The 26,058-nt window shown below is 38.7% G+C and overlaps 1 protein-coding gene across 1 annotated transcript; it reads right to left on the bottom strand.

Moving 5' to 3' along the window:
- Positions 1-44: 44 nt before the first annotated feature.
- Positions 45-24,872, bottom strand: LOC106130974 (lysosomal alpha-mannosidase-like). Its single transcript, XM_060952862.1, has 31 exons — positions 24,801-24,872; positions 24,031-24,133; positions 23,178-23,259; positions 21,995-22,180; positions 21,242-21,366; positions 20,269-20,349; positions 19,769-19,905; positions 18,377-18,510; positions 17,636-17,756; positions 17,066-17,173; positions 16,481-16,583; positions 15,516-15,606; positions 15,048-15,138; positions 14,008-14,125; positions 13,169-13,326; positions 12,130-12,210; positions 11,033-11,203; positions 10,392-10,475; positions 9,960-10,027; positions 8,803-8,924; positions 7,849-8,000; positions 7,338-7,464; positions 6,821-6,948; positions 6,260-6,377; positions 5,257-5,425; positions 4,362-4,447; positions 3,153-3,578; positions 2,530-2,755; positions 1,701-1,834; positions 1,078-1,216; positions 45-377 (listed from the first exon to the last, which is right to left on the bottom strand). Exons 1-31 carry the CDS (start codon positions 24,870-24,872, stop codon positions 239-241), a joined length of 4,080 nt encoding a protein of 1,359 aa, XP_060808845.1. The 3' UTR covers positions 45-238.
- Between the last annotated feature and the right edge of the window lie 1,186 nt (positions 24,873-26,058).

Here is a 26,058-nt window from a genome sequence, read left to right as displayed (position 1 = left end):
GTTCGTTCCCGTACTCCTCTGAAACGGCTTGACCGATTCTCATGTAATTTTGTGAGCATATTGAGTAGGTCTGAGAATCGGCCAACATCTATTTCATACCCCTTAATGATAAGGGTTGTCCACCCTTAACATGTTTTTTTAACTAGAAATTACTTAGAAATTATTTATATGGCAAAACAACGTTTGCCGGGACAGCTAGTGGTATATATGTTTTTATTTTACTTCTTCCTTATTTCTATTAAATTTTCTTCGCAGCTTGAAACCACACGACGAAGGTTCGTATCTGTGTCGGTCTCAAAGTGACCAGGTATTCTTCTGAATCTTGATCTGAATATGATGAATCAATTCTTGGCTCCCCGTCATCGTTGGGCATTGCTCTGTAATTAAGAAGAAATATAGGAATGCCCTTTTAATTAAAATAATTAATATATAATTAATTAATAATATAATTAATTATTTTAATAATATATAATTAATATATATTTAATTAATTAAAAATATTTAATTAAAATAATTAATATTTTAATTAAAATAATAACTTATACCCTTTTTTTTGCATATTATAATAAAAACTTCTCCTATTATTATGCTGAAGTAATGTAAAAAAGGGGTTCCTGGCGGATGTGATTGGATTTAGCGACAGGAGAAATCAAAGCATAAAGGATTTGGAGCATAAATACAACTCCTGACTCAACATCGTCTGTCGCGCGGTTCCCCAGACATACACCAGCCTACAGGAAGATCTACCCTTTGTGGCGGTCGAGTCCGAAACATCGCTCCCACAAAAGTTCGCTTTAACATACATACATACACATGGTCACGTCTATATTCCTTGCGGGATAGACAGAGCCAACACTCTTGAAAAGACTGAATGGCCACGTTCAGCTATTTGGCTTAATGATAGAATTGAGATTCAAATAGTGACAGGTTGCTAGCCCATCGCCTAAAAAAGAATCCCAAGTTTGTAAGCCTATCCCTTGGTCGCCTTTTACGACATCCATGGGAAAGAGATGGAGTGGTCCTATTCTTTTTTGTATTGGTGCCGGGAACCACACGACACGGCACGCTTTAACTCACCGCTTCTTCCTCTCGCCGGCGCGTCCATCATCATCGTCATTGGCTTGGTCTCGTTCGAAGCTGGAGTTAGGCAGGTCGTAGTCTTGCGAGTCGTATGAAACTTTGCGTCTTCTAAGTCTAGTCTTCTGGCTGGGCGATCCTATAATTTTACATGAAATTTTACATTTCATAAGTAATCCCTTGCTTATCAGCTTTTCCCTTGACGGACTTTTACGATATGCATGAAAAGAGAAGCAGTTGGTGCACACTATTTTCGCTGTCATACAGTATGCAATAGAAGCGTTTATCTTAATTATTATGTACAAAAGTCAATACCTTTCTTTACACTTTCCTGTCGTGGGCCCGCTGGAAGAAATTTCTCTAGAAATAAGTAGTGCCCTTGTACTGAGTTTCTCTTCATTTTAATTTTTTTCTTATTTTCCTTGATGTACATAAATATTTAAATAAATAATACATAATAAGCTTTTTAAAGCAAAGTTAATTATAATTCTATCACTAAGCCAAATAGCTAAACGTGGCCATTCAGTCTTTTCAACACTGTTGGCTCTGTCTACCCCGCAAGGGATATAGACGTGACCATACGTATGTACGTATGTTAATTATAAACGTTGCATATGTTTCACCTCTGATTCTCCGCGTATCTCCATCTCTCTTCAAAGTGTCCTCCAGTCTGTCTTCTGCGCTGAAATCTCTCTTCTTGTGGTCGGCGAAGTACGATGACAGGTCGTCTGATTTAACGCGACTCTTCTTTCTTGATCTTTCCATAAAACATTTAAAAAAATAAATGTATTCAAATGCAGATTGTTACCACTAATCCTGCACTGACGCTTTGTAAGCGAAGCAACCGCGAAGTAAACTTAGTTTTATGTAATTTATTTGACGTCAACCATATCTTTTAGTTTCACAACATGTGGAACCAAAAGATATGACAATTATTAAGTGATATGAAGTGTCCTATAATAATGAATAAAAAAATTGAATTTGAATGCTTTGTCATCGATGGCATGGCCGCGGAAGAATTTCCGGTAGCTGTGCATCATGCTTGAGAGAGAAAGGAAGAGGAAGACAAGGAATAAAATATTTTGATCAAATAAAAGCAAAAAGTAAACGTTAAAACATACCAAAAAGTAGTATACAAAGTATACAAGTAAAAATAAAGTTCCCGGCACCAATAAGAGCCGTGTGGTTTCCGGCACCAATAAAAAAAAAGACCACTTCATCTCGTTCCCATGGATGTCGTAAAAGGCGACTAAGGGATAGGCTTACAAAATTGAGGTTCTTTTTTAAGCGATGTGCTAGTAACCTGTCACTATTTGAATCTCAATTCTATCATTAAACCAAATATCTGAACGTGGCCATTCAGTCTTTTCAACACTGTTGGCTCTGTTGACGTGACCATATGTATGTATGTATGTACACTTCCATCTCAAAATCAATTCACATTCTGCTCACCTTTTCCTTTTAGGTTTTCGGCTAGTTGATTCATATGAGTCGTAATCTTCTGTTGTTGTTACTCTTCTACTTTTGTACCTTCCATGCTCTTTCTTAAGTCTGTGTGTGGTGTCCTCTTCTGAGTTACGAATGAACGGTTTGAAGGCAGATTTTGACCTGGGTTTAGTTTTGTAATACATCTCGTATATAGATTTGGTCACTCCGTCATCTGTGTCGTCGTGTATTTCTGTAATAAATAAATAAATATATACGGGACGAATTAAACAGATTGAGTTAGCCTCAAAGTAAGTTCGAGATTTGTGTTATGAGATACTGACTAACGAAAATATAGATAAATACTTGTATAAATAAACATCTAAGACCCAGGCTTATATAAATAATAAAAAGTTAGTTTCTCATCATGCCCTGGCCGGGACTTGAACTCGGGACCTCCGGTGTCACAGACAAGCGTGGGGTCTTGGATGTTTAACATAATATTATTGAACAAATAAAAGAATCAATATATTATTAACGTTATTGAAGAAAATGCTGCCAAACTTATAATAGAAATATGGACTAGAAAATATCATTGTTATGATAAATTAATTTATACGAAATTTAAAAATGCAATTCAACGTACATACCTGTATCTCTATTCGTTTTCAAACTACCACGTTCAGCTTTTCTTCTGAAATTCCTCGAATAACCAATATCTTCTTCGGACGAGTCTAAATCTGGATTTACATCAAATCGGTTCTTAGCTCTCTGCTTTTTAGCCGTGACATCTAACGCCTTAGCCCTTTTCACAGCCGTCAAAGCTACATCTTCAGTTATATTCAATTCTTTAGTTTCAACAATAAGGTTTGTTCTATTTACGTTATTAGAATTTGCTGTAAGTTGTTTATCGTTAACGAAATTAGTGAAATTTGTTATATCAGTAATAATTTCAGTGATATTGGCTGATCGTTTTCTTCTGTCATAATCGTAATGCAGATTTTTCTTTTTATTTCTGTTTGAATGTTTCTTCGTGTTTTTGGTCGAGTAATCTGTCTCTTCGTCGGATGTTGTGCCTGGAACATATAATTTAATTTAATTCATTAAAATTATAGAAATATAAACGTAACTGTGCCGTGTGGTTCCCGGCACCAATAGAAAAAAAAAAGAATCACTCCATCTCGTTCCCATGGATGTCGTATAAGGCGACTAAGGGATATGCTTATAAACTTGGGATTCTTGTTTTTGGCGATGGGCTAGCGACCTGTCACTATTTGAATCTCAATTCTACCATCAACTCAAAAAGCTGAACGTGGCCTATCAGTCTTTTCAAGACTGTTGGCTCTGTTTACCCCGCAACGGATATAGACGTGACGTAGTCCTCCGAAACGGCTTGACCGATTCTCATGAAATTTTTTAAGCATATTGAGTAGGTCTGAGAATCGGCCAACATCTATTTTTCATACCCCTTACTGATAGGGGTTGTCCACCCTTAAACTTTTTTAACTAGAAAAATACTTAAAAATTATTTGTACGGCAAACAACGTTTGCCGGGACAGCTTTATGAAAATAATATATACTGGACAAATTATACTGATTGAGTTAGCTTCGAAGTAAGTTCGAAACTTTGGTTACGAGATACTAACTCAACGATACTATATTTTATAATAAATAAATAAATACTAAATATAGATAAACATCCAAGACCCAGGCTAATAAGAAAAAGTTCTTTTCTCATCATGCCCTGGCCGGGATTCGAACCCGGGACCTCCGGTGTCACAGACAAGCGTACTACCGCTGAGCCATAGAGTACGTCCAAGCTAGTACTTATATAGATTTAGAACTGTATGACCACTCACTGGTTTCTTGAATTTTCATAGATTTATCTTCACCATAGTCTATATCTTCTGGCAGAATGCCATCATCTCCTCCGCTGTACACATATCTGAAATTAAAGATTAAAATTTTTAACTTTCAATAATACATATATAATATAACATCTATTTTCGATCAGCAAAATGTTTAATCATACATACATAACATATAGTCACGTCTATGTCCGTTGCGGGGTAGATAGAGCCTTGAAAAGACTTGAACGTCACTTTCAGCTGATGGGATTGAGACACAAATAGAGACAGGTTGCTAGCCCATCGCGTAAAATAATAACCACAAGTTAATAAACCTTTTACGACATCCATTGGGAAAGAGAAGGAGTGGTCCTATTCTTTTTTTTTAGTTGGTGCCGTAAACCGCACGGCACTATCTTTGTTTCGAAGCAAAATATTTAATATATCTGCCGTTTTAGAACATTTTTGGCTGGTACAAACATCATCGAACAAAAGTTTAGTTCAACATTGCAATATGAAGATCGATCAATGTATAGAGATCGTGGCAAGTGGAAAGAGGTAGACTCTGCCTACCCCTTTCGGGAAATAGGCGTGATTTTATGTATGTATGTATCTATGTTTGTATGTATACATACATACATTTTTAATTTTCAAAAATACATACATATATACCCAGGGATTTTATTAGAAACTAATATATATAACATCTATTTTCCATCAGCAAAATGTTTAATCATACATTTCATCATCATTGTTTGTATGTATGTATGTATGTATGTTTGTATATATGTATGTATGTATGCATGTATGTATGAATGTATGTATGTATGTATGTATGTATGTATGTATGTATGTATGCATGTATGTATTAATGTATGTATGTATGTATGAAGATCGATGATCGTGCCTCGTGCTCCAATCCATCTGCCGAGCGTCATCCAACCACTGGTTAGCAGCTAGAGTGGTCTCCCGGATATTCCCGACTGGCAACAGGAAGATCTTCCGGAGGTCCACGGTGATGTGAGAGGATTTCGGAAGCTCTTCTATGCCTTCCCCTTTTTCTGTTCTCGAGTGGCCTGTAGAAAATTTCAGAGTTATACATACATATGGTCACGTCTATATCCCTTGCGGGTTAGACAGAGCCAACAGATTCAAATAGTGACAGGTTGTTAGCCCATCGCCTAAAAAAAGAATCCCTAGTTTGTAAGCCTATCCCTTAGTCCCTTTTTACGACATCCACGAGAAAGAGATGGAGTGGTCCCTATTCTTTTTTGTATTGGTGCCGGGAAATGCAAAAAATTTTAAAGTTGTCGAAATTTTCCAAGATTAGTTATTCTGTTTATTTGTAGGGAAAGAGTAGCGTTGATGGGTATCTGCTATTTGATACAGATGGACTGTACGAAGTTTCTGAGATATAGAACGTCTATACTGGGTAGACAGAGCCAACACACATACATATAGTCACGTCTATATCCCTTGCGGGTTAGACAGAGCCAACAGTCTTGAAAAGACTGAAAGGCCACATTCTCCCAAAGGGTTTAATGATGAAATTTTAATAATGATATTTAAATTTCGTAAAAATCAATTATAATAACGATGTATTCTCTCTCTCTCTCTCTAACTTCAGCACTGACGCTTTGGAAGCGGCAGTAAACTTAGTTTTAAGTAATAAATTTAACGTCAACCAATGTTGTGGAACCAAAAGATATGACAATTATTAAGTGATGTTAAAATGTCACTCAATAACCAATTAAAATTTTGAATTTAAAATTGAAATTGAGATTCAGAATAGTACCTACGTAAATCAATCCTTTGTACTAGAATAACTGTATTAAATGCTCCTGTATATAATTTTGTGTACATAAATAAATAAATAAAAGCTAGTCAATGACAGATTAGAATGTTCTGACCTCTATCAGCTTTCTCCAGGGTGTTCTCGAGTCTCAGCAGAACGGAGCCAGCCTTCCACGGCTCCAGCGTCAGGATGTGGACGTGGCGAGGAAGTGCGTGGAGATGTAGTGGAGAATACTGGGAAAACAATGAAATTTTAGATATACATACATACATACATATAATCACGCCTATATCCCTTGCGGGGTAGACAGAGCCAACAGTCTTGAAAAGACTGATAGGCCACGTCCAGCTGTTTGGCTTTAAGATAGAATTGAGAATCAAAATAATGACAGGTTGCTAGCGCATCGCCTAAAAGAAGAATCCCAAATTAAGTCTACCCCTTAGTCGCCTTTTACGACATCCATGGGAGAGAGATGGAGTGGTCCTTCTATTGGTGCCCGGAACCTCACAACGCTACTACACACCTATTAATTTGACATTAAAAATTTGCTAAATCAACTTTGCAATAATATTTTATACTGTACCAAAAACCAAGTTAACAATCGAATCTGGTTCTCGATGAATTTCGATTAGATTCTGATGATTCTGGTTCTGATTCTGATTGAATCCCTTCTCACCCGTTTGTTCCTGATGTTCTGCCATTTCCTCCTGTTCACCTTGTCTCCGGATGTGAGGAAAATCCAGGGCTCAAATAACCAGCGCCGCGCCGACTGACTCACTCGCTCGGAGAAGGACAAGTCATCAACTGAATGGAAATAAGATACATATAATCACGTTGCCGTGTGGTTCCCGGCATTGCCGTGTGGTTCCCGGCACGAATAGAAAAAAAGAATAGGACCACTCCATCTCTTTCCCATGGATGTCGTAAACGGCGACTAAGGGGTAGGCTTATAAACTTGGGATTCTTCTTCTAGGCGATGGGCTAGCAACCTGTCACTATTTGAATCTCAATTCCATCTTAAAGTCAAACAGCTGAACGTGGCCTATTAGTTTTACAAGACTGTTGACTCTGTCTACCCCGCAAGGGATATAGACGTGATTATATGTATGTATGTATGTATAATCACGTCTATATCCCTTGCGAGGTAGACAGAGCCAACTTGCGGGGAGAAAAAGAAAAGTGTTAAGACTAACCAACATGTCGATAGTTGCCGAATATAATCCTGTGCTTTCCTTTTACGACCAAACCCACCCCATGGGCTTCTTCGTTCAGGGACTCTTCTAAACCGAAGCCGTCGTCAGTCAACAGTCTTCTGTGGACCTGGAACGATAATTTATGATTATTATCTTCATGAAACCACGTCTATCCCTTGCGGGGTAGACAGAGCTAAAAGTCTTGAAAAGACTGAAAGGCTATGTTCAGGTGTTTGGCTTAATGATAGAATTGAGATTCAAATAGTGACAGGTTACTAGCCAATCGCCTAAAAGAAGAATCCCAACTATATATATACTATAACAGCCTATCCCTTACTCGCCTTTAACGACGTCCATGGGAAAGATATGGAGTGTACCTATTCATTCTTCATTAATTTAAAAAGATTCTAAATGCGTTTTCACTAGTTTAATCCAGGAGAATATGAATATAATTGTCTGTTGTGATTTGATTGGTTTTTATTTGAATACCCGCTTAAACTGAATCTCTTACCATCAACTCAATTTGCCCTTCTTGATAAGACGTGCCCCCCTGAGGTCTGTCGGTCAACACGCACAGTTCAACACTGGTGTTGGAGGAGTGTACGCAGATGCGGGAGGTCACTGGGTAGTAACAGGATGGGAGGGACCTCTTCTGCTGTTGACCTGTCAGAAAAAAAAACATCTTAATTGTGTCTTTTTGGCAGTTTTGGTCCAAAGTTAGACAAGCAAAATGGATGATGTTATTGTAGCGAACGTATTTTGATCAAATTAAGGACCTCCTGGTAAAGGGTCAGGTCGAGAGTATCCGAAACCGCCGAGCTTGCATGAAGAGTTATGAATGTGGATGAAGCGAAGGAAGTGTGCAGAGATCGTGGCAAGTGGAAAGAGTTAGTCTCTGCCTACCCCTCCGGGAAAGAGGCGTGATTTTATAAATGTATGTATGTATTGTGGCGAAATCTATACGCCACAAGTCACAAAAATCACGCGACGCTATCAGTCAAAAACAGCGAAAAACCTAAATCGCGCAAGCAAAGATTTCACGGATTGAAGCTATATATACAACCTCCGACACAACATCGTCTGTCGCGCGGTTCCCCAGGCAGTACACGAGCCTGGTTGAAGATCTTCCCTTTGGTGGCGGTCGAGCCGAATCATCGCTCCCGCTACATTATTAAGTCTATCTGTAGTGAATTTTTACGTTCCACGAAGTTTGAAAGCGGTGTTGTAAGTTACTTAAGAATACGAAGACTCCATCTCTTTACTCCCGATGTCGTATAGGCGACTAAAGGACAGGGTAATAAACCAAGTTAAGTTTTTCTTTTTAGACGATATGCTAGCAACCTGTCACTACATAATTCTCAATTCCATCATTAAGCCATACATCTGAACTCGGACTATCAGTCTTTTCAAGACAATTGGATCTGTCTACCCCGCAACGCGAGATTTATGTATGTATGTGTCTCACTGGTAGTCTCATTCCAGCAAGACCTCTTCATCATCTGCCTGCCGTTGGAGTCGGTGAAGAATTCTCCGTTATTGGTGATGTTCGTGGTGAACACGCTGACCACTTCTTTACCAAGATCCGTTCTGAAATCATATTAAATACATACATATAATCACGTCTATATTTTTTGCGGGGTAGACAGGGTCAACAGTCTTGAACAGACTGATGGGCCACGTTCAGCTGTATGGCTTAACGATAGAGTTGAGATTTAAATAGTGACAGCGCCATCGCCTAAAAGAAGGACCTCAAGTTTATAAGCATATCCCTGTGTCGACTTTTACGACATCCAGGGGAAAGACATGGAGTGGTCAATTTTTTCATTAAGCCAAACAGCTGAACGTGGCCTATCAGTGTTTTCAAGACTGTTGGCTCGGTCTACCCCACAAGAGATATAGACGTGATTATATGTATGTATGTAAAAAAATTGAAACAGTATCAGTAGATATATTGTATATATGTACATACTAGAAGCCGGCCGCGACTTCATCCGCATGGAAACCCTATCAATCCCGCGGGAACTCTGGGATAAAAAGTAGCCTATATGTTATTCTGGGTCTTCAGCTACCTACATACCAAATTTACATCGTAATCGGTTCAGTAGTTTTTGCGTGAAAGAGTAACAAAGATCCATACTGACATCATGACATACAAACTTTCGCATTTATAATATTAATAGGATGTATCAGAGAATCAAGACTTTAAAATCTTTACTGTAAGGACGAGTAGGTAGATGTAACATTTCAATTCATCTGTTTTAAGTCGTGTGTGCCGTGTGGTTCCCGGCATCAATACAAAAAAGAATAGGACCACTCCATTCTTTCCCATAGATGTCGTTAAAGGCGACTAAGGGATAGGCTTACATACTTGTGATTCTTTTTTTAGGCGATGGGCTAGCAACCTGTCACTATTTGGATCTCAATTCCATCATCAAGCCGAGCAGCTGAACGTGGCCATTCAGTCTTTTCGGGACTATTGGCTCTGTCTACCCCGTAAGGGATATAGACGTGACTATATGTACATGTATGTTTTAAGTCAGTTTACATTCTGACGTCGTCATCAAACATCCATACTGACATCCTGACATACTCACAAACTTTCGCATTTATATTATTTCTTACCCAATGGGCACTGGTCCTATCATCCACTCCAGCTCCAAGAATTCCTCTCCGCGGTATAGCCTGATGACCTGAAAGACAAAATAAAAATGCAATCATTCACTTCAAATGATTTTAAACTTTAAGCGTTGCATTATACTATTTATCTATACGAGACTAATATTATAAAGTGTGGTTCCCGGCACCAATACAAAAAAGAATAGGACCACTCCATCTCTCTCCCATGGATGTCGTAAAAGGCGATTAAGGGATATGCTTACAAACTTGGGATTATTTTCTAGGCGATGGGCTAGCAACCTGTCACTATTCGAATCTCAATTCTAATATTAAGCCAAATAACTGAACGTGGCCTGTCAGTCTTTTCAAGACTGTTGGCTCTGTCAAGGGATTAAGATGTGTATGTATGTATAAAAATATTCAATTGTAGGTAGGTACCTGTGTCACCCAGTCGCTGAAACGCTGACGTATCTCCTTCACCAGGGAACCCCTGATCACTTGGAACGTCGCTTTCTCCGATATCTGGACAAACGCATAATATACATAAGTCAACTGTGTTCTGATTTGTTTTGTCTTTTTTGACTGTTGGCTCTGTCTACCCCAAGTTGATATTCTTCTTGTCGACGATATAGGCCAGCAACCTGTCACTATTTGAATTACAATTCCAACACTAACCCTTATAGCCTGGTCTTACGGTCTTTTTGAGACTGTTGGCACTGTGTACTCGGAAGAGGATACAGACGTGCTTATAAGTATATTTATATGTGAACGATTCCCCCGCTGTTTCCTTCATACATACATATGCTCACGTTTTTATCCCTTGGGGGGTGGGCAGAGCCAACAGTCTTGAAAAGACTGATAGGCCACATTGAGCTATTTGGCCTAATTATAGAATTGAGATTCAAATAGTGACAGGTTGCTAGCCTGTCGCCTAAAAGAAGAATCCCAAGTTTATAAGCATATCCCTTAGTCGCCTTTTACGACATCCATGGTAAAGAGATGGTGTGGTTCTATTCTATTTCCATTGGTGCCGTGAACCGCACGGCACTAAAAGTGACATTTAATGTAAAATTCCTTACAGGAGTTGCCTTATCCTGTCCAGGTCTAAAGGTGTAAGCTCCTGACTGCAACCCCTGCTGCTGGACCTGGCTGTAGAAGAAGAAGTTCTGCGTCAGCTGGATGTTGATGCCGTCCATGTGCTGAACTGACTCCAGGAGACCTGTTTCCTTGTTTAATGTCACCTTCATGTACTGCGGAGTTGAAGGAAATTAAGTGGTCTTTTTCGTATCTATACTAATATTATAAAGCTGTAGAGTTTGTTTGTTTGAACGCGCTAATCTTAGGAACTACTGGTTCAAATTGAAAAATTCTTTTTGTGTTGACTAGACCATTTATCGAGGAAGGCTTTAGGCTAAATAATATCACGCTACAACTATTAGGAGCGAAGAAATAATGGAAAATGTGAACAAAACGGGGAAAATTATTCATCCTTGAGGGCTTCAATGATGCCCAAAATAACTATTTCACGCGGACGAAGTTGCGAGCACAGCTAGTGTTAATTAAATTGATAGACTTGTAGCGGGAGCGATGATTCGGCTCGACCGCCACCAAAGGGAAGATCTTCCGCCAGGCTGGTGTGACGCCTGGGGAACCGCGCGACAGACGATGTTGTGTCGGAGTTGTGTATATATACTCCAATCCGTGGAAATTTTGCTTGCGCGATTTAGGTTTTCCGCTGTTTATGACTGATAGCGTCGCTTGATTTTATTATTTATTGTAGCGTATAGTTATCGCCGCATACTTATTTAGTTTTTGTAGAATACTTCAAGAGTGATATGAACATAAAGGTGGCATTTCAATCGAAATGTTCGGACTGAGGAGCCATGCTTTTACATACATACATATAGTCACGTCTATATCCCTTGCGGGGTAGACAGAGCCAACATTCCTGAAGAGACTGACAGGCCACGTTCAGCTGTTTGGCTTATTAATCGAATTGAGATTAAAATAGTGACAGGTTGCTAGCCCATCGTCTAAAAGAAGAATCCCAAGTTTGTAAGCCTATCGCTATTCCTATCACTCATACATGCGTACAATGCCCCTCACTTTTTTAAGCCACATTATATCCGCCTGTTTTTCTACATCTCTGCTTACTCAAACAAATATTCTAGCTTACCTCGTTTGATATGAAAGGTGTAATTTCTTGCTCCAGGTTATCAGAATTAGTCTGCGATTTCTTTGCAAACGAATTTTCAGCCTGCGGGAGATTTCAGTATATTTTTTATATAATAATGTTGTTACCTTATGTGGTCTAGTGGTGAACAAGGAAAGGATTTCCCAAAATTCCCACGGGAATAGAAATTAGCGGGATTTTTGATTATACAAGCAGAGCTTGAGGCGAACATTAGTCAAATAAAGTATAACGTAAAAATTAAAGATTTTAATTAAATTTCAAATCCTAAGTAGACGGCCTTAAAATATTCGGTTAAAAAATTATGCTGGTATTAGGTGCTGGTGAGGTGTATGTACTTTTCATCAAGATCACACGATTAGTATCACTAATTCACTATCACTATCACCACATATCATCACTACATATTATAAAGTAAATCCCCATTATTTACTCTGTCTGTATGTATGCGCTAATCTCGGAAAGTCGTGAACGGATTTCGTTTCTGTTTGAAATGTTGGAAAGAGGGGTTTCTGAGGAAGTTTACATACATACATATGGTCACGTCTATATCCCTTGCGGGGTAGACAAAGCCAACAGTCTTGGAAAGACTGAATGGCCACGTTCAGCTATCTGGCTTAATGATAGAATTGAGATTCAAATAGTGACAGGTTGCTAGCCCTATCCCTTACTCGCCTCTTACGACATCTATAGGAAGGAAAGATGGAGTGGTCCTATTTTTTTTTGTATTGGTGCCGGGAACCCGTGTGGTTCCCGGCACAAAAAAAAATACAAAAAAGAAGGTTTATATCTATAAAAGCCGGGTGGGTCGCTAGATTCTAATAATTACAAAATGATTATCAGGTAAGTAAGTGCGTAAATTTGAATCGCAAAAAAATATGTATGTATATATAATTTTTAATACACGATTGTGAATTTGCTGTAATTTTTTGCAGTGCAATAATGAGTGTCGTGTCGCCTCGTGTCGTGTCGTGTCGTGTCGTGTCGTTTCGTGTCGTGTCGTGTTGTGTCGTATTGTATTTACCAGAGGATCTCTTATAGAGTTGATAATAAAAGCTGAGAATCCCAGAGGCGGGATGTTCTCCGCCTCGAAGACCAGCTCCTGGATGGTGGTGGAACTCCTGCCCGGCAGGTTGATGACGGCTGTTGGCAATGGTACCAGCTGATACTCCACTTCATCATCTGGATAAAGAAATTACATATGATAGATTAAGATATAAAAAAAATACTTAAATAATATCATCCAAATAAACCATCTCTTTCCCATGGATGTCGTAAAAGGCGACTAAGGGATAGGCTTATTTACTTGGGATTCTTCTTTTAGGTGATGGGCTAGCAACCTATCACTATTTGAATCTCAATTCTATCATCAAGCCAAACAGCTGAACGTGGCTTATCAGTCTTTCAAGACTTGGCCCTGTCTACCCCGCAAGGGATATAAACGTGATTTTAATGGATGATAGGTAGAGCCATGGGTGGCAGTGGGATAGTGCAATATTTTCGAAAAGGATAATTACGGGAAATTAAGTAAAACAAATAGTATATATTTATTTATTTATTAGTTAGTTGAATTTGTTTTATATACGGGACGTTTTATATACGGGACAAATACACAGATTGAGTTAGCCTCGAAGTAAGTTCGAGACTTGTGTTACGAGATACTAAGTCAACGATATTATATTTTATAATAAAAACTTATAAATACTTATATAAATAAACATCTAATACCCAGGCCAATCAGAAAAAGTTCTTTTCTCATCATGCCCTGGCCGGGATTCGAACCCGGGATCTCCGTTGCCGCAGACAAGCGTACTACTGCTGCGCCACAGAGGCCACTATATAAAGATTCCAAAAATACGTTACCATTGTAATCCCTGATGGAATAATGCAGTGCCACCGCTGGTAACCTGATGTGGTGGTAGGTCTTCACGCTCAGCGCGTTGTACACTAGAATTATAGCTGATTCTTGGGTTTCGAAGAACTGGAATCAAAAAATATACATACAAATAACAACAGTAGAATAGAATAAAATAGATTTTTTTTCAAAATTGGATACAAGGTATCACTTATTGATGTCACACCACTTAAATCTCATAATAACTACTACCGCTTCCAAAGCGCATGTGTAGAAGAAGCGGCGGAACAAACTGCACTGCAGCATTTTCATCGGGCGTCAATTTACATAATAATAGTCTTGAAAATACTGACAGGCCTCGTTCTTGTTTGACGATATTATTAAATGTAAAAATTTATTGAGAAGTGCATATTTTTTTATTTAAATGTATGTTAATGTGCCCTGTGGTTCCCGGCACTAATATAAAAAAGAAAAGGGCCAATCAATCTCTTTCCCACTGATATCGTAAAAGGCGAGTAAGGGATAGGCTTATAAACTTGGGATTATTCTTTTAGGCGATGGGCTTGCAACATGTCACTATTTGAATCTCACGAGGCCTATCAATCTTTCAAGACTGCTAGCTCTGTCTATCCCGCAAGGGATATAGACGTGATTATATGAATGAATAATTGAATGTATTCATTTTAGTTCGGTGAACAAAAATATACCCAAACTTCAGACTATGTTAGGTACTTATTTATGTGTTTGATAATTGGATTCATCAAATCCGTAAAAGGCGACTAAGGGGTAGGCTTATAAACTTGGGATTCTTCTTTTAGGGGATGGTCTAGCAACCTGTCACTATTTGAATCTCAATTCTTTCATTAAGCTAAACAGCTGAACGTGGCCTATCAGTCTTTCCAAGACTATTGGCTATGTCTACCCCGCAAGGAGTTTAGACGTGATTATATGTATGTATGTAAATCCATGGCCACTTTTGTGTGTAGTGTGTGTGTTCAAAGTATATTTTTCGCTTTTTTTGTGTTAAAAATTAAATAGAATATCTCACCCTGCATTGGCTCATATTCATTTGATGACAAATGATGAACTGCTGATGATTCTTTGTGCGTCTGCTGCCTACCCACGTCGGGGTTAAATTGCTGAAATAAAAAAGGTTTAATGTTAAGAGTCAGTTTTCTGTAAACAAGGTCACAGAGGTCAGTAGTGGAAGTAACCCGACTTATCTGTTCCTTCATGAGGTAAGAAAAGGTAATGTGTATGTAATATAATTACATTATAATGTAAGATTTTGTAAAAATAAAAAAAAATATGATAGCAGCTTGTATGAAGAGAGTTATGAATGTGGATGAAGCGAAGGATAACTCTATTCATGCAAGCTCGGCGGTTTCGGGTACTCTTGACCTGACCCTTTACCAGGACGTCCTTAATTTGATCAAGATACGTCAAGATACGTACGTACGTCTTCCTACTCCGACCTTTCTTTTTTATAGGTAGACTTGTGGATTAATATTCTCACCTTAATACACTGGATATCTTCTTGGTGCACAAATCAATGGCTTCCGTGAGCATTTTCAAGAAATCATTTGTAACGTGTTGCTGGCTTGTTCCTGAAAATAATAGATTTGGAATATTTTTTTTGCATTTTAATATGCAAATTCAAAATTTTTATTCATTATTATATGATACTTCATATCGCTTAATAATTGTCAAAACTTTTGCTTCCACAAATTACTTTTAAAACTAAGTTTACTGCCGCTTCCAAGCGCCAGTGAAGAAGAAGCGGTAACAAACTGCACTGCAGCATTTTCTTCAACAATGGATTGCCAATTTTAAATAGATTAATATACAGAGTCTACTGAATTTTTAATTAAGGTTCAAATCAAACTACGATTCATTACGAGGTTCCTGTGCCAAGCTCATAATAATAATTATGCATATAAGCCGACACTTAAAAATAGCAACACTTCATCTCTTTCCCATGGACGTTGAAAAGGAGACTAAGGTACAGGCTAATAATCTTGGGATTCCTGTTGTAGTCGATGGCCTAGCAACTATCACTATCTGAATCTCAATTCCATCATTTAGCCATACAGCTACACGTGGCATTTTTAAGACTCCGTCTACCCCGCAAGGGATATAGACGTAAATATTCACGTTGAACGAACGAAGACAACTAAAGCTATCTTATTAACCAACTAAAGCTATCTTATTAACCAACAAAGCTATCCTATCTATACTACTATTATAAAGCTGAAGAGTTTTTTTGTTCGTTTGAACGGACTAATCTCAAGAACTACTGTAATTTGTGTTGAATAGATCATTTTTCGAGGAAGGCTATAGGCTATATATAACATCACGCTGCAACTATAAAGAGCAAAGAAATAATGGAAAATGTGAAAAAAGAAACGGGGAAAATAACCAAAATAACTATTCCACGCGGACGAAGTCGCGGGCACGGCTAGTTAACCAATAAATTCGTACCAGTAACAGCGTCATGGTGTAGTGCGAGGCTTACAGCGTGCCTTAACACATGCAGCTCATACGAATCGCTCGCTCGGCCCAGCACTGACAGCTGTTTGACAACCTGTCGCAACAAGTTTAACTTATACATATATAAAAGTCAAGTCAACAAGATTTTAAAAGCTTTTATATTTCACAAGAAATAATAACAAAAAATTTATCCTTTGCCGTGTGGTTCCCGGCACCATTACAAAAAATATTAGGACCACTCCATCTCTTTCCCATGGATGTCGTAAACGGCGACTAAGGGATAGGCTTACAAACTTGGGTTTCTTTTTTAGACGATGGGCTAGCTACCTGTCACTATTTGAATCTCAATTCTATCATTAAGCCAAATAGCTGAACGTGGCCATTCAGCCTTATCAAGACTTGGCTCTGTCTACCCCGTGATTATGTGTATGTATGTAGTATTTATAAATAGCTTTGCCATATCCCTTTGTCTACTCAGATTGCAGCTCGGAGACTTTTTTTATTGGTAAAATTAAGCACTGTTATTTCATTATGATAACAGTTTATCTAGTCATTTGTTAAGTAATGTTTATGTACCTGCAAAAACACATGTGCCCGCCTCGCCAGATACTTGAAGGCTGGCCTTGAAGAGTAGAAGCCAGTCCAGTACGTATTAGGATCGCTGCCGTAAGGAAAAAGATCCTCCTGAAAAAATACCGAAGGTTAAAAGGTCATATCCGGCTCGAAGGACCATTTATAAATTGAGCACAGTTGAGGGCAGAGAAGCTTGATGCTGTAATATTATGAACAGAGCATCATGTTTTTCCGCCGCTGACTTTATCTTCTTAATCCTTGGCCCAAATTGGTACAAAAAAGAGGGGGAAAAATAAAATAATGTCCTATGTCATTCCGATTTTTATCGATATGAGGCGTTTTCGACTAATAAGCCATAAACAAAGTAACCACTCGCTTTTTGTACCTTCCTTTTTGTGCCTATCTTCAATTATAATACGTGCTATTGTAATGTCACTATTTGAATCTCAATTCTATCATTAAGCCAAATAGCTGAACGTGGCCGTTCAAGTCTTTTCAAGTCTGTATGCTCTGTCTACCCCGCAAGGGTTATAGACGTGACCATATGTATGTATGTATTGTGATGTAACTTACCCTCTCTGTAAAAACAGCCTTATCTCTCCTCCCGTACAGATAAATGGCTTTCAGAAAACAAGATGGCGTCGAGTAGAAAATGTTTATATCGGACAAGTTGGCCGGGTGCGTGTTTACGTGGCTGTAATATAAAATACAAAGATATAAAGGCCAGTATTACTTTGTTATATATACATAATACATAAATAAAATCACGCCTCTTTCCCGGAGTGGTAGGCAGAGACTACATCTTTCCACTTGCCACGATCTCTGCACACTTCCTTCGCTTCATCCACATTCATACTCTCTTCATGCAAGCTCGGCGGTTTCGGGTACTCTTGACCTGATCCTTTCCTCTCGTCAATGGATAAACTTGAGTTATCCTGACGAATTATTGGACTTTTCAGGTTTTTTCGTCGTCAACCAGGTGGAAGGAGGTCTGCCTATTCTTCGCTTTCTTGTTGGTAATTTCAGAGTAAGCTTAACTACTTATAAGTTAACTATGTCTTTGGATTCTTCTTTTAGACAACGGGCTAGCAACCTGTCTCTATTTGAATCTCAATTCTATTTTTAAGCCAAACAGCTGAACGTGGCTTATTAGTCTTTTCAAGACTGTTAGCTCTGTCTACCCCGCTAGGGATATAGACGTGATTATATCTTTGGAGAGCTTTTGTAATGAAATTAGGGCAACTTTGAAACTCTCTTCATGCAGTAATGTGACAACCGCTGACCATATAGAAGAAGTTACTGAAGGTAACTTACTTGATAAGTTTATCCATGTTGAGGAACCAGTTGGCGGCGCTCTGGTAGGTGAAATCTCCCCCCATGGTGACCAGGATGTTGTCGTGGTCGTAGTATTTTGCCTGCCGCTCTATTTGAGCAATAAAGTCGTTGACCTGCAAGTAGTTTTGGAGATATTAAAAAAAAATTAATCCCCTGGCATGTGATTTGTTGTATCGTCATTTCAAAGGTTGTGCCTCTGATGATGCGGGAGTTGGACATCTGATGATTGCAAGGAGTGAATCCCATCTGTTCACCATTCCTTTCTGAGTAATCTGGGTAAAATTCGAGGTCTTGGGATATGGAAATCTAGTCAATTAATAAACCTAATTGGAGAAACATTAAAGGAGAAAAGTTGTTGCTCCAACTTCTTCTCCGTAATGAAACGTGTTTGTATCTTCTTCCTCGTGGTTTTTAGTTCCGGTTGCATCCTCACCACTCTGGAGAGGAGCCCGAGGTGCGCCTTTGACCATGAATCCTGCATTGGGTGAGTAAGGTTTTACACGCAGCGACTCCCATCTGACCTCCGCAACCTTTGCAGGGGAACCTAACCCGTATTGGATCATATGGTTGCACACCCAGTTGTATGAATGTGCAGGTTTCCTCACGATGTTTTCCCTCACCGTTAGAGCATCGGTTAGTATTCAAACTAATGTAATCTCCGTACTGAGGCGTGTTTGAAATTAACACAGATATGTAAATTTGTACAACAAATGAACAGTTATGAATGTCGATGAAGCGAAGGAAGTATGCAGAGATCGTGGCAAGTGGAAAGAGGTAGTCTCTGCCTACCCCTCCGGGAAAGAGGTGAACATGTGACTGTTTTCTTTCTTCTTACTTGTCTGCTTGTTAATTGCGTGCCTGTAAGTCTATTAATTTATTTGTCAGATTGTTTGTTCACTTGTTTGTCTGTCTGTGTGCTAGTATGTCTAATTGCATATTTACTTTTTTCATACCTTGTCTGTTTGCTTTTATATCTACTAGTTTGTCTGTATTTATTTATAAGAAATACAGACAAACTTATAAAATATATATTGTTAGGCTTACAAACTTGGGATTCTTTTTTAGACGACGGGCTAGCAACCTGTCGCTATTTGAATCTCAATTCTAATCATTAAGCCAAATAGCTGAACGTGGCCATTCAGTATTTTCAAGACTGTTGGCTCTGTCTACACCGGAAGGGATATAGACGGGACCATATGTATGTATGTGAATTTGTACAACAAATGAACAGTTATGAATGTGGATGAAGCGAAGGAAGTATGCAGAGATCGTGGTTCTGGCTTCGGGAAAGAGGTGTGATTTTTTATATGTATGTTTGTTTGCTTTTATGTCTACTAGTTCGTCTGCTTGTCTGTATGTATTTATAATCACCCGTTTATCAGCATTGTAGGCCACGTTGTCCGAGTCATCCACTACGGGTTCGTCGCTGCAGAGAAAGTCGAAGCAAAACCCGTCTGGAGCGTTGTACAAATTGAACAGTGTGTGGGTCATTATATCCGACATCTTGCCTGTTTGATGTAAACATGAATAAAATTCCATCATTTATGATGCCAAACATTTTTAATGTGGATGAAGCGAAGGAAATATGCAGAGATCGTGGCAAGTGGAAAGAGGTAGTCTCTGCCTACCACTCCGGGAAAGAGGCGTGATTTTATGTATGTATGTATGTATGTATAAAGCCAAACAGCTGAACGTGGCTTATCAGTCTTTTCAAGACTGTTGGCTCTGTCTACCCCGCAAGGGATATAGACGTGACCATATGTATGTAAACGACAACGTATTAAAGGCCTCTCTTTCGGTATGACTTGTAACAAGAGAGACAGGAAATATACAAGATATACATATATATCAAACATTCGGCATGAACTTACCTAAAACATCACTGCCCCTCCACATGAATTCCATTCTGTCCTCTTCCATCATAGCTTCTCTTTCTTTGTAATCTACGCGGCCTTTGAAAACAAAAAAAAAGTTCAGGTTCAGGTCATAGGTACTAGCTATCGCGGCAAACGTTGTTTTACCATATAAATATTTTTAAGTTATATCTAGTTAAAAAAAAAGTAAAGCGCTAACAACCCTTATCACTAAGGGGTATGAAAAATTGATGTTGGCCGATTCTCAGACCTACTGAATATGCTCACAAAATTTCATGAGAAACGGTCAAGCCGTTTCGGAGGAGTACGGGAACGAACATTGTTACATTTACCAAGAAACATACATACATACATACATAAAATCACGCCTCATTCCCGGAGGGGTAGGCAGAGACTACCTACCTCTTTCCACTTGCCACGATCTCTGCATACTTCCTTCGCTTCATCCACATTCATAACTCTCTTCATGCAAGCTCGGCGGTTTCGGGTACTTTTGACCTGACCCATTTTATTTGTTGCTGATAATTATCAGTTCTTTTGTATTTATTTTTTTGATGAAAGATATAACTAAAAACCTTCTGTAAGCATTGAAAAAAGAAATTTGATGAAAATCTTCTGTAAACATTTGACGAAGCAATTTGCATTTGCAACTTGCATAACTCTCTTCGCGCAAGCTAGAAATGTCTTCATACCAAGAAACCGTGCCGTGTGGTTCCCGGCACCAATACAAAAAAGAATAGGACCACTCCATCTCTTTCTCATGGATGTCGTAAAAGGCGACTTAGGGATAGGCTTACAAACTTGGGATTCTTTTTAAGGCGATGGGCTAGCAACCTGTCACTATTTGAATCTCAATTCTATTAATAAGACAAATAGCTGAACGTGGCCATTCAGTCTTTTCAAGATTGTTGGCTCTGTCTACCCCGCAAGGGAAATAGACGTGACGATATGTATGTATGTATGTATGTACCAAGAAACAGCCCATCATATCCCATCTGCGCCAGCAAGGACGCCTGTTCCCTGGAGTGGCCGTAGGTGTCGATTTGCCAAGCCGATTTGGGTTTCCCACACGGGCCCAGGGTGTCGTTCAGTTTCCTGGAAACATTGATTGATTACTCATGATTTATGATTAACATGAGTTTTGACAGGATATCGCATAAGCAAAGTAAGTTTCTGTCTATCCTAGTCCCATAGAGTTGTTCCATGGTATCACGTCTATATCCCTTGCGGTGTAGACAGAGCCGACAGTCTTGAAAAGGCTGAATGGCCACGTTCAGCTATTTGGCTTAGTGATAGAATTGAGATTCAAATAGTGACAGGTTGCTCCCAACTCTCCCAATTCTACTTTGCTTATGCGATATATGTAAGTACATCCTGTCAAAACAAATGTCAAGTCAAATGTTATTAATAATAATAATGTTAATATTGTATATATGTATATATAGTGCCGTGTGGTTCCCGGTACCAATACAAAAAATAATAGGACCACTCCATCTTTTCCCCATGGATGTCGTAAAAGGCGACTAAGGGATAGGCTTATAAAGTTGCGATCCTTTTTTAGGCGATGTGCTAGCAACCTGTCACTATTTGAATCTCAATTCCATCATTAAGCCGAGCAGCTGAACGTGGCCATTCAATCTTTTCGGGACTATTGGGTCTGTCTACCTCGCAAGGGATATAGACGTGACTATATGTATGTTTTATCTACAACAGACTTACTTACCTCAATCCCCACGTGTACTGATCAATAATTTGCAAGTAATCCACCGTAGCCTCGTCGTTCTGAACCCAGGACCCGCCGGCGAACTCCACCCGACCCTCCTGGACCAGGGTGCGGAAGGTCACCCTGGTGGGCGGGCGCTGCTCCTTCCACCAGCGCCAGAAGTAGGATGACTCGGAGAATGTGAACCTACGGACGAGCAATCAAAGAATTATGCTACATTCTGTCTTATTTATAAAATACCGGCAAACGCTGTTTTGCCAATTATTTTTATATATTATTACGGAACCCTATTTTTTCCAAAATAAAATATAGTCTATGTTATTCGTGGATAATGTAGCTTTCGAGTGGTGAAAGAATTTTTAAAATCAGTCCAGTAGTTTTTGAGCCTATTCATTACAACCAAACAAACAAAGTTTTCCTCTTTATAATATTAGTGTAGATACCTAGATAAAAATGATTAATTATTCCCACCCGGTTCCAGGATTTTACCTTTCACTACCCAAAGGTTGGCTGGAAGAGATTGCTTAGCGATAAGTCCGCCTTTGCTCAACATGTTCATAATGTATGTTTCTTCTACATATGTATTTTTTATGGGCAATAAAGATAATTTGTATTGTATTGTATTCTAATTATAATAAAAAGAGAAACGTAACAGGTAAATAGCTAAAATACATTCCATGGTTAGTTGGAAGGAAGTTTACGTTGTTGTTAGGAAGTTGACGTTGTTGAAGAAAATGCTGCAGTGCAGTTTGTTACCGCTTCTTCTGCACTGACGCCTTGGAAGCGGCAGTAGGTAAACTTAGTTTTAAGTAATTTATTTGACGTCAACCAATGTTGTTAAACCATACGTTTTGATAATTATTAAGTGATGAGTGAAGTGGCCTCTGTGGCGCAGCGGTGGTACGCTTGTCTGTAACACCGGAGGTCCCGCGTTCGAATCCCGGCGTGATGAGAAACGAACTTTCTCTGATTGGTCTGGGTCTTGGATGTTTATCTATATAAGTATTCATTATAAAATATAGTATCGTTGAGTTAGTATCTCTAGAGAGGCTAACTCAATCTGTGTAATTTGTCCCGTATATATTTATGTTATGTTATGTTATGTTAAGTGATATGAAGTATCCTATGATAATGAATAAAAATTTTGAATTTTGAAATAATTTTTGGTTAGAAAATAACATACTTCCTCCGTTTGTCATGTAGTAATTCCGACAAAACCGAGTGATATATGAGTTGCACATTGGCCGAGCTGATTGTAGATTTCGCTGAAAAAAAAGATATAATTTTTGATAATACTTGTACACGTATTGATCACGTCTTTATCCCATGCGGGGAAGATAGAGCCAACAGTTTAGAAGAGACTTGAACGCCACGTTCAGCTGTATGACTGAACGATGTAATTGAGATTCAAATAGTGACAGGTTGCTAGCCCTTTGCCTTCAAGAGTGCAAAAGTTTTTATTGTTTATATAGTCATTCATAGCCAATCACGTCTATATCCCTAGTAGGGTAGACAGAGCCAATAGTCTTGGAGAGACTGAAAAGCCACGTTCAACTGTATAGCTTTATGATGTGATTGAGTTTCAAATAGCTTGCTAGCCCATCGCCTACAAGAAGAATACCAATATTTTTAGCCATTCCCTTAGTCTCCTTTTATGACATCCATAGGATAGATGTCAAGTGGTCTTTTTCTAAAATACCGGGAACCACACGGCACACAAATATGGTATGCACATGGTCACGTCTATATCCCATGCGGGGTAGACAGAGCCAACAGTCTTGAAGACTAAATGGCCACGTTCAGCTGTTTGTTTGGCTTAATGATAGAATTGAGATTCAAATAGTGACAGGTTGCTAGCCCATCACCTAAAAGAAGAATCCCAAGTTTATAAGTCTATCCCTTAGTCGCCTTTTACGACATCCATGGGAAAGAGATGGAGTGGTCCTATTCTTTTTTTTATTGGTGCCGGGAACCACACGGCACATATGTATTTGTGTGTCGTGTGGCTGCTACGAGTTTATTAAAATCCGACTTACTGCCATAGTAGTATTGGTCAAAGGTCTTGACCCACCCGGCGTCCATGTGGGAGTGTGGGACTAAGTGGACGTTCAACGCACCATCGCGGGTCATGGGACATTGCTGGGACAAAAGAAAAATGTTATACTTAATGCGTGATCACTACATAGTATAAAACAAAGTCGCTATTTTAGTCCGTTTGTCTGTATGCTTAAATCTTTAAAATTACGCAACGGATTTTGATGCGGTTTTTTGTAACAGGTACAGTGATTCAAGAGGAAGGTTTTTATGTATAATTTTTTCCGAATTTTGCACCCGTGCGAAGCCGGGGTGGGTCGCTAGTTTGTATATGTACGCCAATCTCTTGTTTGGTTTCCTTCCACCCAAAGGTTGACTGGAAGAGATTGCTTTAGCGATAAGTCCGCCTTTGTACCATCTATATCTGCTTTGTGCTGTTTTGTATGTTTTACTCTTATGGTGCAATAAAGAGTTTTATCTATCTATTTATCTATACCTACTAGCTGTGCCCGCGACTTCGTCCGCGTGGAATAGTTATTGAAGCCCTAAAGGATGAATAATTTTCCCACGTTTTTTTTCACATTCTCTATTATTTCTTTGCCCCTTATAGTTGCAGCGTGATGTTATGTAGAATAAAACCTTCCTCGATAAATGGTCTATTCAACGCGAAAATAATTTTTCAAATCGAACCAGTGGTTCCTGAGATTAGCGCGTTCAAACAAACAAACAGATTTATATAGTAGTAACAGAATTTTTTTACATTTAAACTTACCTTATAACCGCATTCATTTTTATTTCTAACACAGATACTACTTCGACACGAGAATATTAATAAAATCAACATTATTTTTACGTCTGTCTGTAACATTTTCACTCCTAAACATTAAGCAACGTTCAAAGTGACAATGTCCTTTTTTTAATTTAAAATTTATATTTTTTTTGTAAGCGCATTTGTGTTTGTTGGTCAATGAGACTAAATCACCCAAAGTCTGGAAATTGACTGGAAAATGGTTGAAACACAATGCTCACATGTATTGTGTGATATAAGTTGTGTTTACTGTTAAGGTGTAGACACACTGAGATTGTTTCATATTTACATAATAGATCAAACCTTTATAATCCGCGTGGAATAGTTATTTTGGGCATCATTGAAGCCCTCAAGGATGAATAATTTTCCCCACTTTTTTTTTCATTATTTCTTCGCTCCTAATAGTTACAGCGTGATGTTATATAGCCTAGAGCCTTCCTCGATAAATGGTCTATTCAACACAAAAATATTTTTTTTATTCGAACCAGTTGTTCCTGAGATAAGCGCGTTCTAACAAACAAACAAACTCTTGAGCTCCAAAGTTTATAAGCCTATCCCTTAAGTCGTCTTTGACGACATCCATGGGAAAGAGATGGAGTGTTTTTTTAATGGTAACCCGACGGCACCGATAAAATTAATCTTTTAATTAATTGTTGTAAGTATGAACACCGCCTTATAATCCGAACGTTACCACGAACCAACGCTTGAAGTAACACAGGATCGCTTTCGTGATAACATTCAACATTTATTGTTTAAAAGAATCATTTTTGAGAAGTTTAGTCTTAACAAGATAAGGGAAAATAGAACGATGAAATCTTTATTGGTGCCGTGTGGTTCCCGGCACCAATGAAAAAAAGAATAGGACCACTCCATCTCTTTCCCATAGATGTCATAAAAGGCGACTAAGGGATAGATTGGCTTACAAACTTGGGATTCTTCTTTAGGCGATGGGCTAGCAACCTGTCACTATTTGAATCTCAATTCTACCATTAAGCCAAATAGCTGTACGTGGCCATTCAGTCTTTTCAAGACTGTTGGCTCTGTCTACCCCGCAAGGGATTTAGACGTGACCATATGTATGTATTTATGTAAGATAAGGGAAAACATCGTGAGGGAACCTGTACATTCAGGCAACTGGATGTGTAACCATGACCACCAGTCTTGAAAAGACTGATAGGCCACGCTCAGCTGTTTGGCTTAGTGATAGAATTGAGATTCAAAT

This window comes from Amyelois transitella, chromosome 30 (genome assembly GCF_032362555.1).
Source record: "Amyelois transitella isolate CPQ chromosome 30, ilAmyTran1.1, whole genome shotgun sequence".
In the NCBI taxonomy this organism is placed as follows: domain Eukaryota; kingdom Metazoa; phylum Arthropoda; class Insecta; order Lepidoptera; family Pyralidae; genus Amyelois; species Amyelois transitella.
Note: the sequence above shows the minus strand (reverse complement) of the source record. Positions and strands in the feature narration are given on the sequence as shown.

What these genes read in the sequence shown, in the direction of transcription:
- LOC106130974 (XM_060952862.1), bottom strand. Translation starts at nt 24,872, where the DNA reads ATGTTGATTTTATTAATATTCTCGTGTCGAAGTAGTATCTGTGTTAGA. An exon ending in AGGCTGTTTTTACAGAGAGG is followed by an intron (nt 17,174 to 17,635) that starts GTAAGTTACATC and finishes GTATTTTTTCAG; the next exon opens with GAGGATCTTTTTCCTTACGG. An exon ending in GCCGGCGAGAGGAAGAAGCG is followed by an intron (nt 378 to 1,077) that starts GTGAGTTAAAGC and finishes TCTTAATTACAG; the next exon opens with AGCAATGCCCAACGATGACG.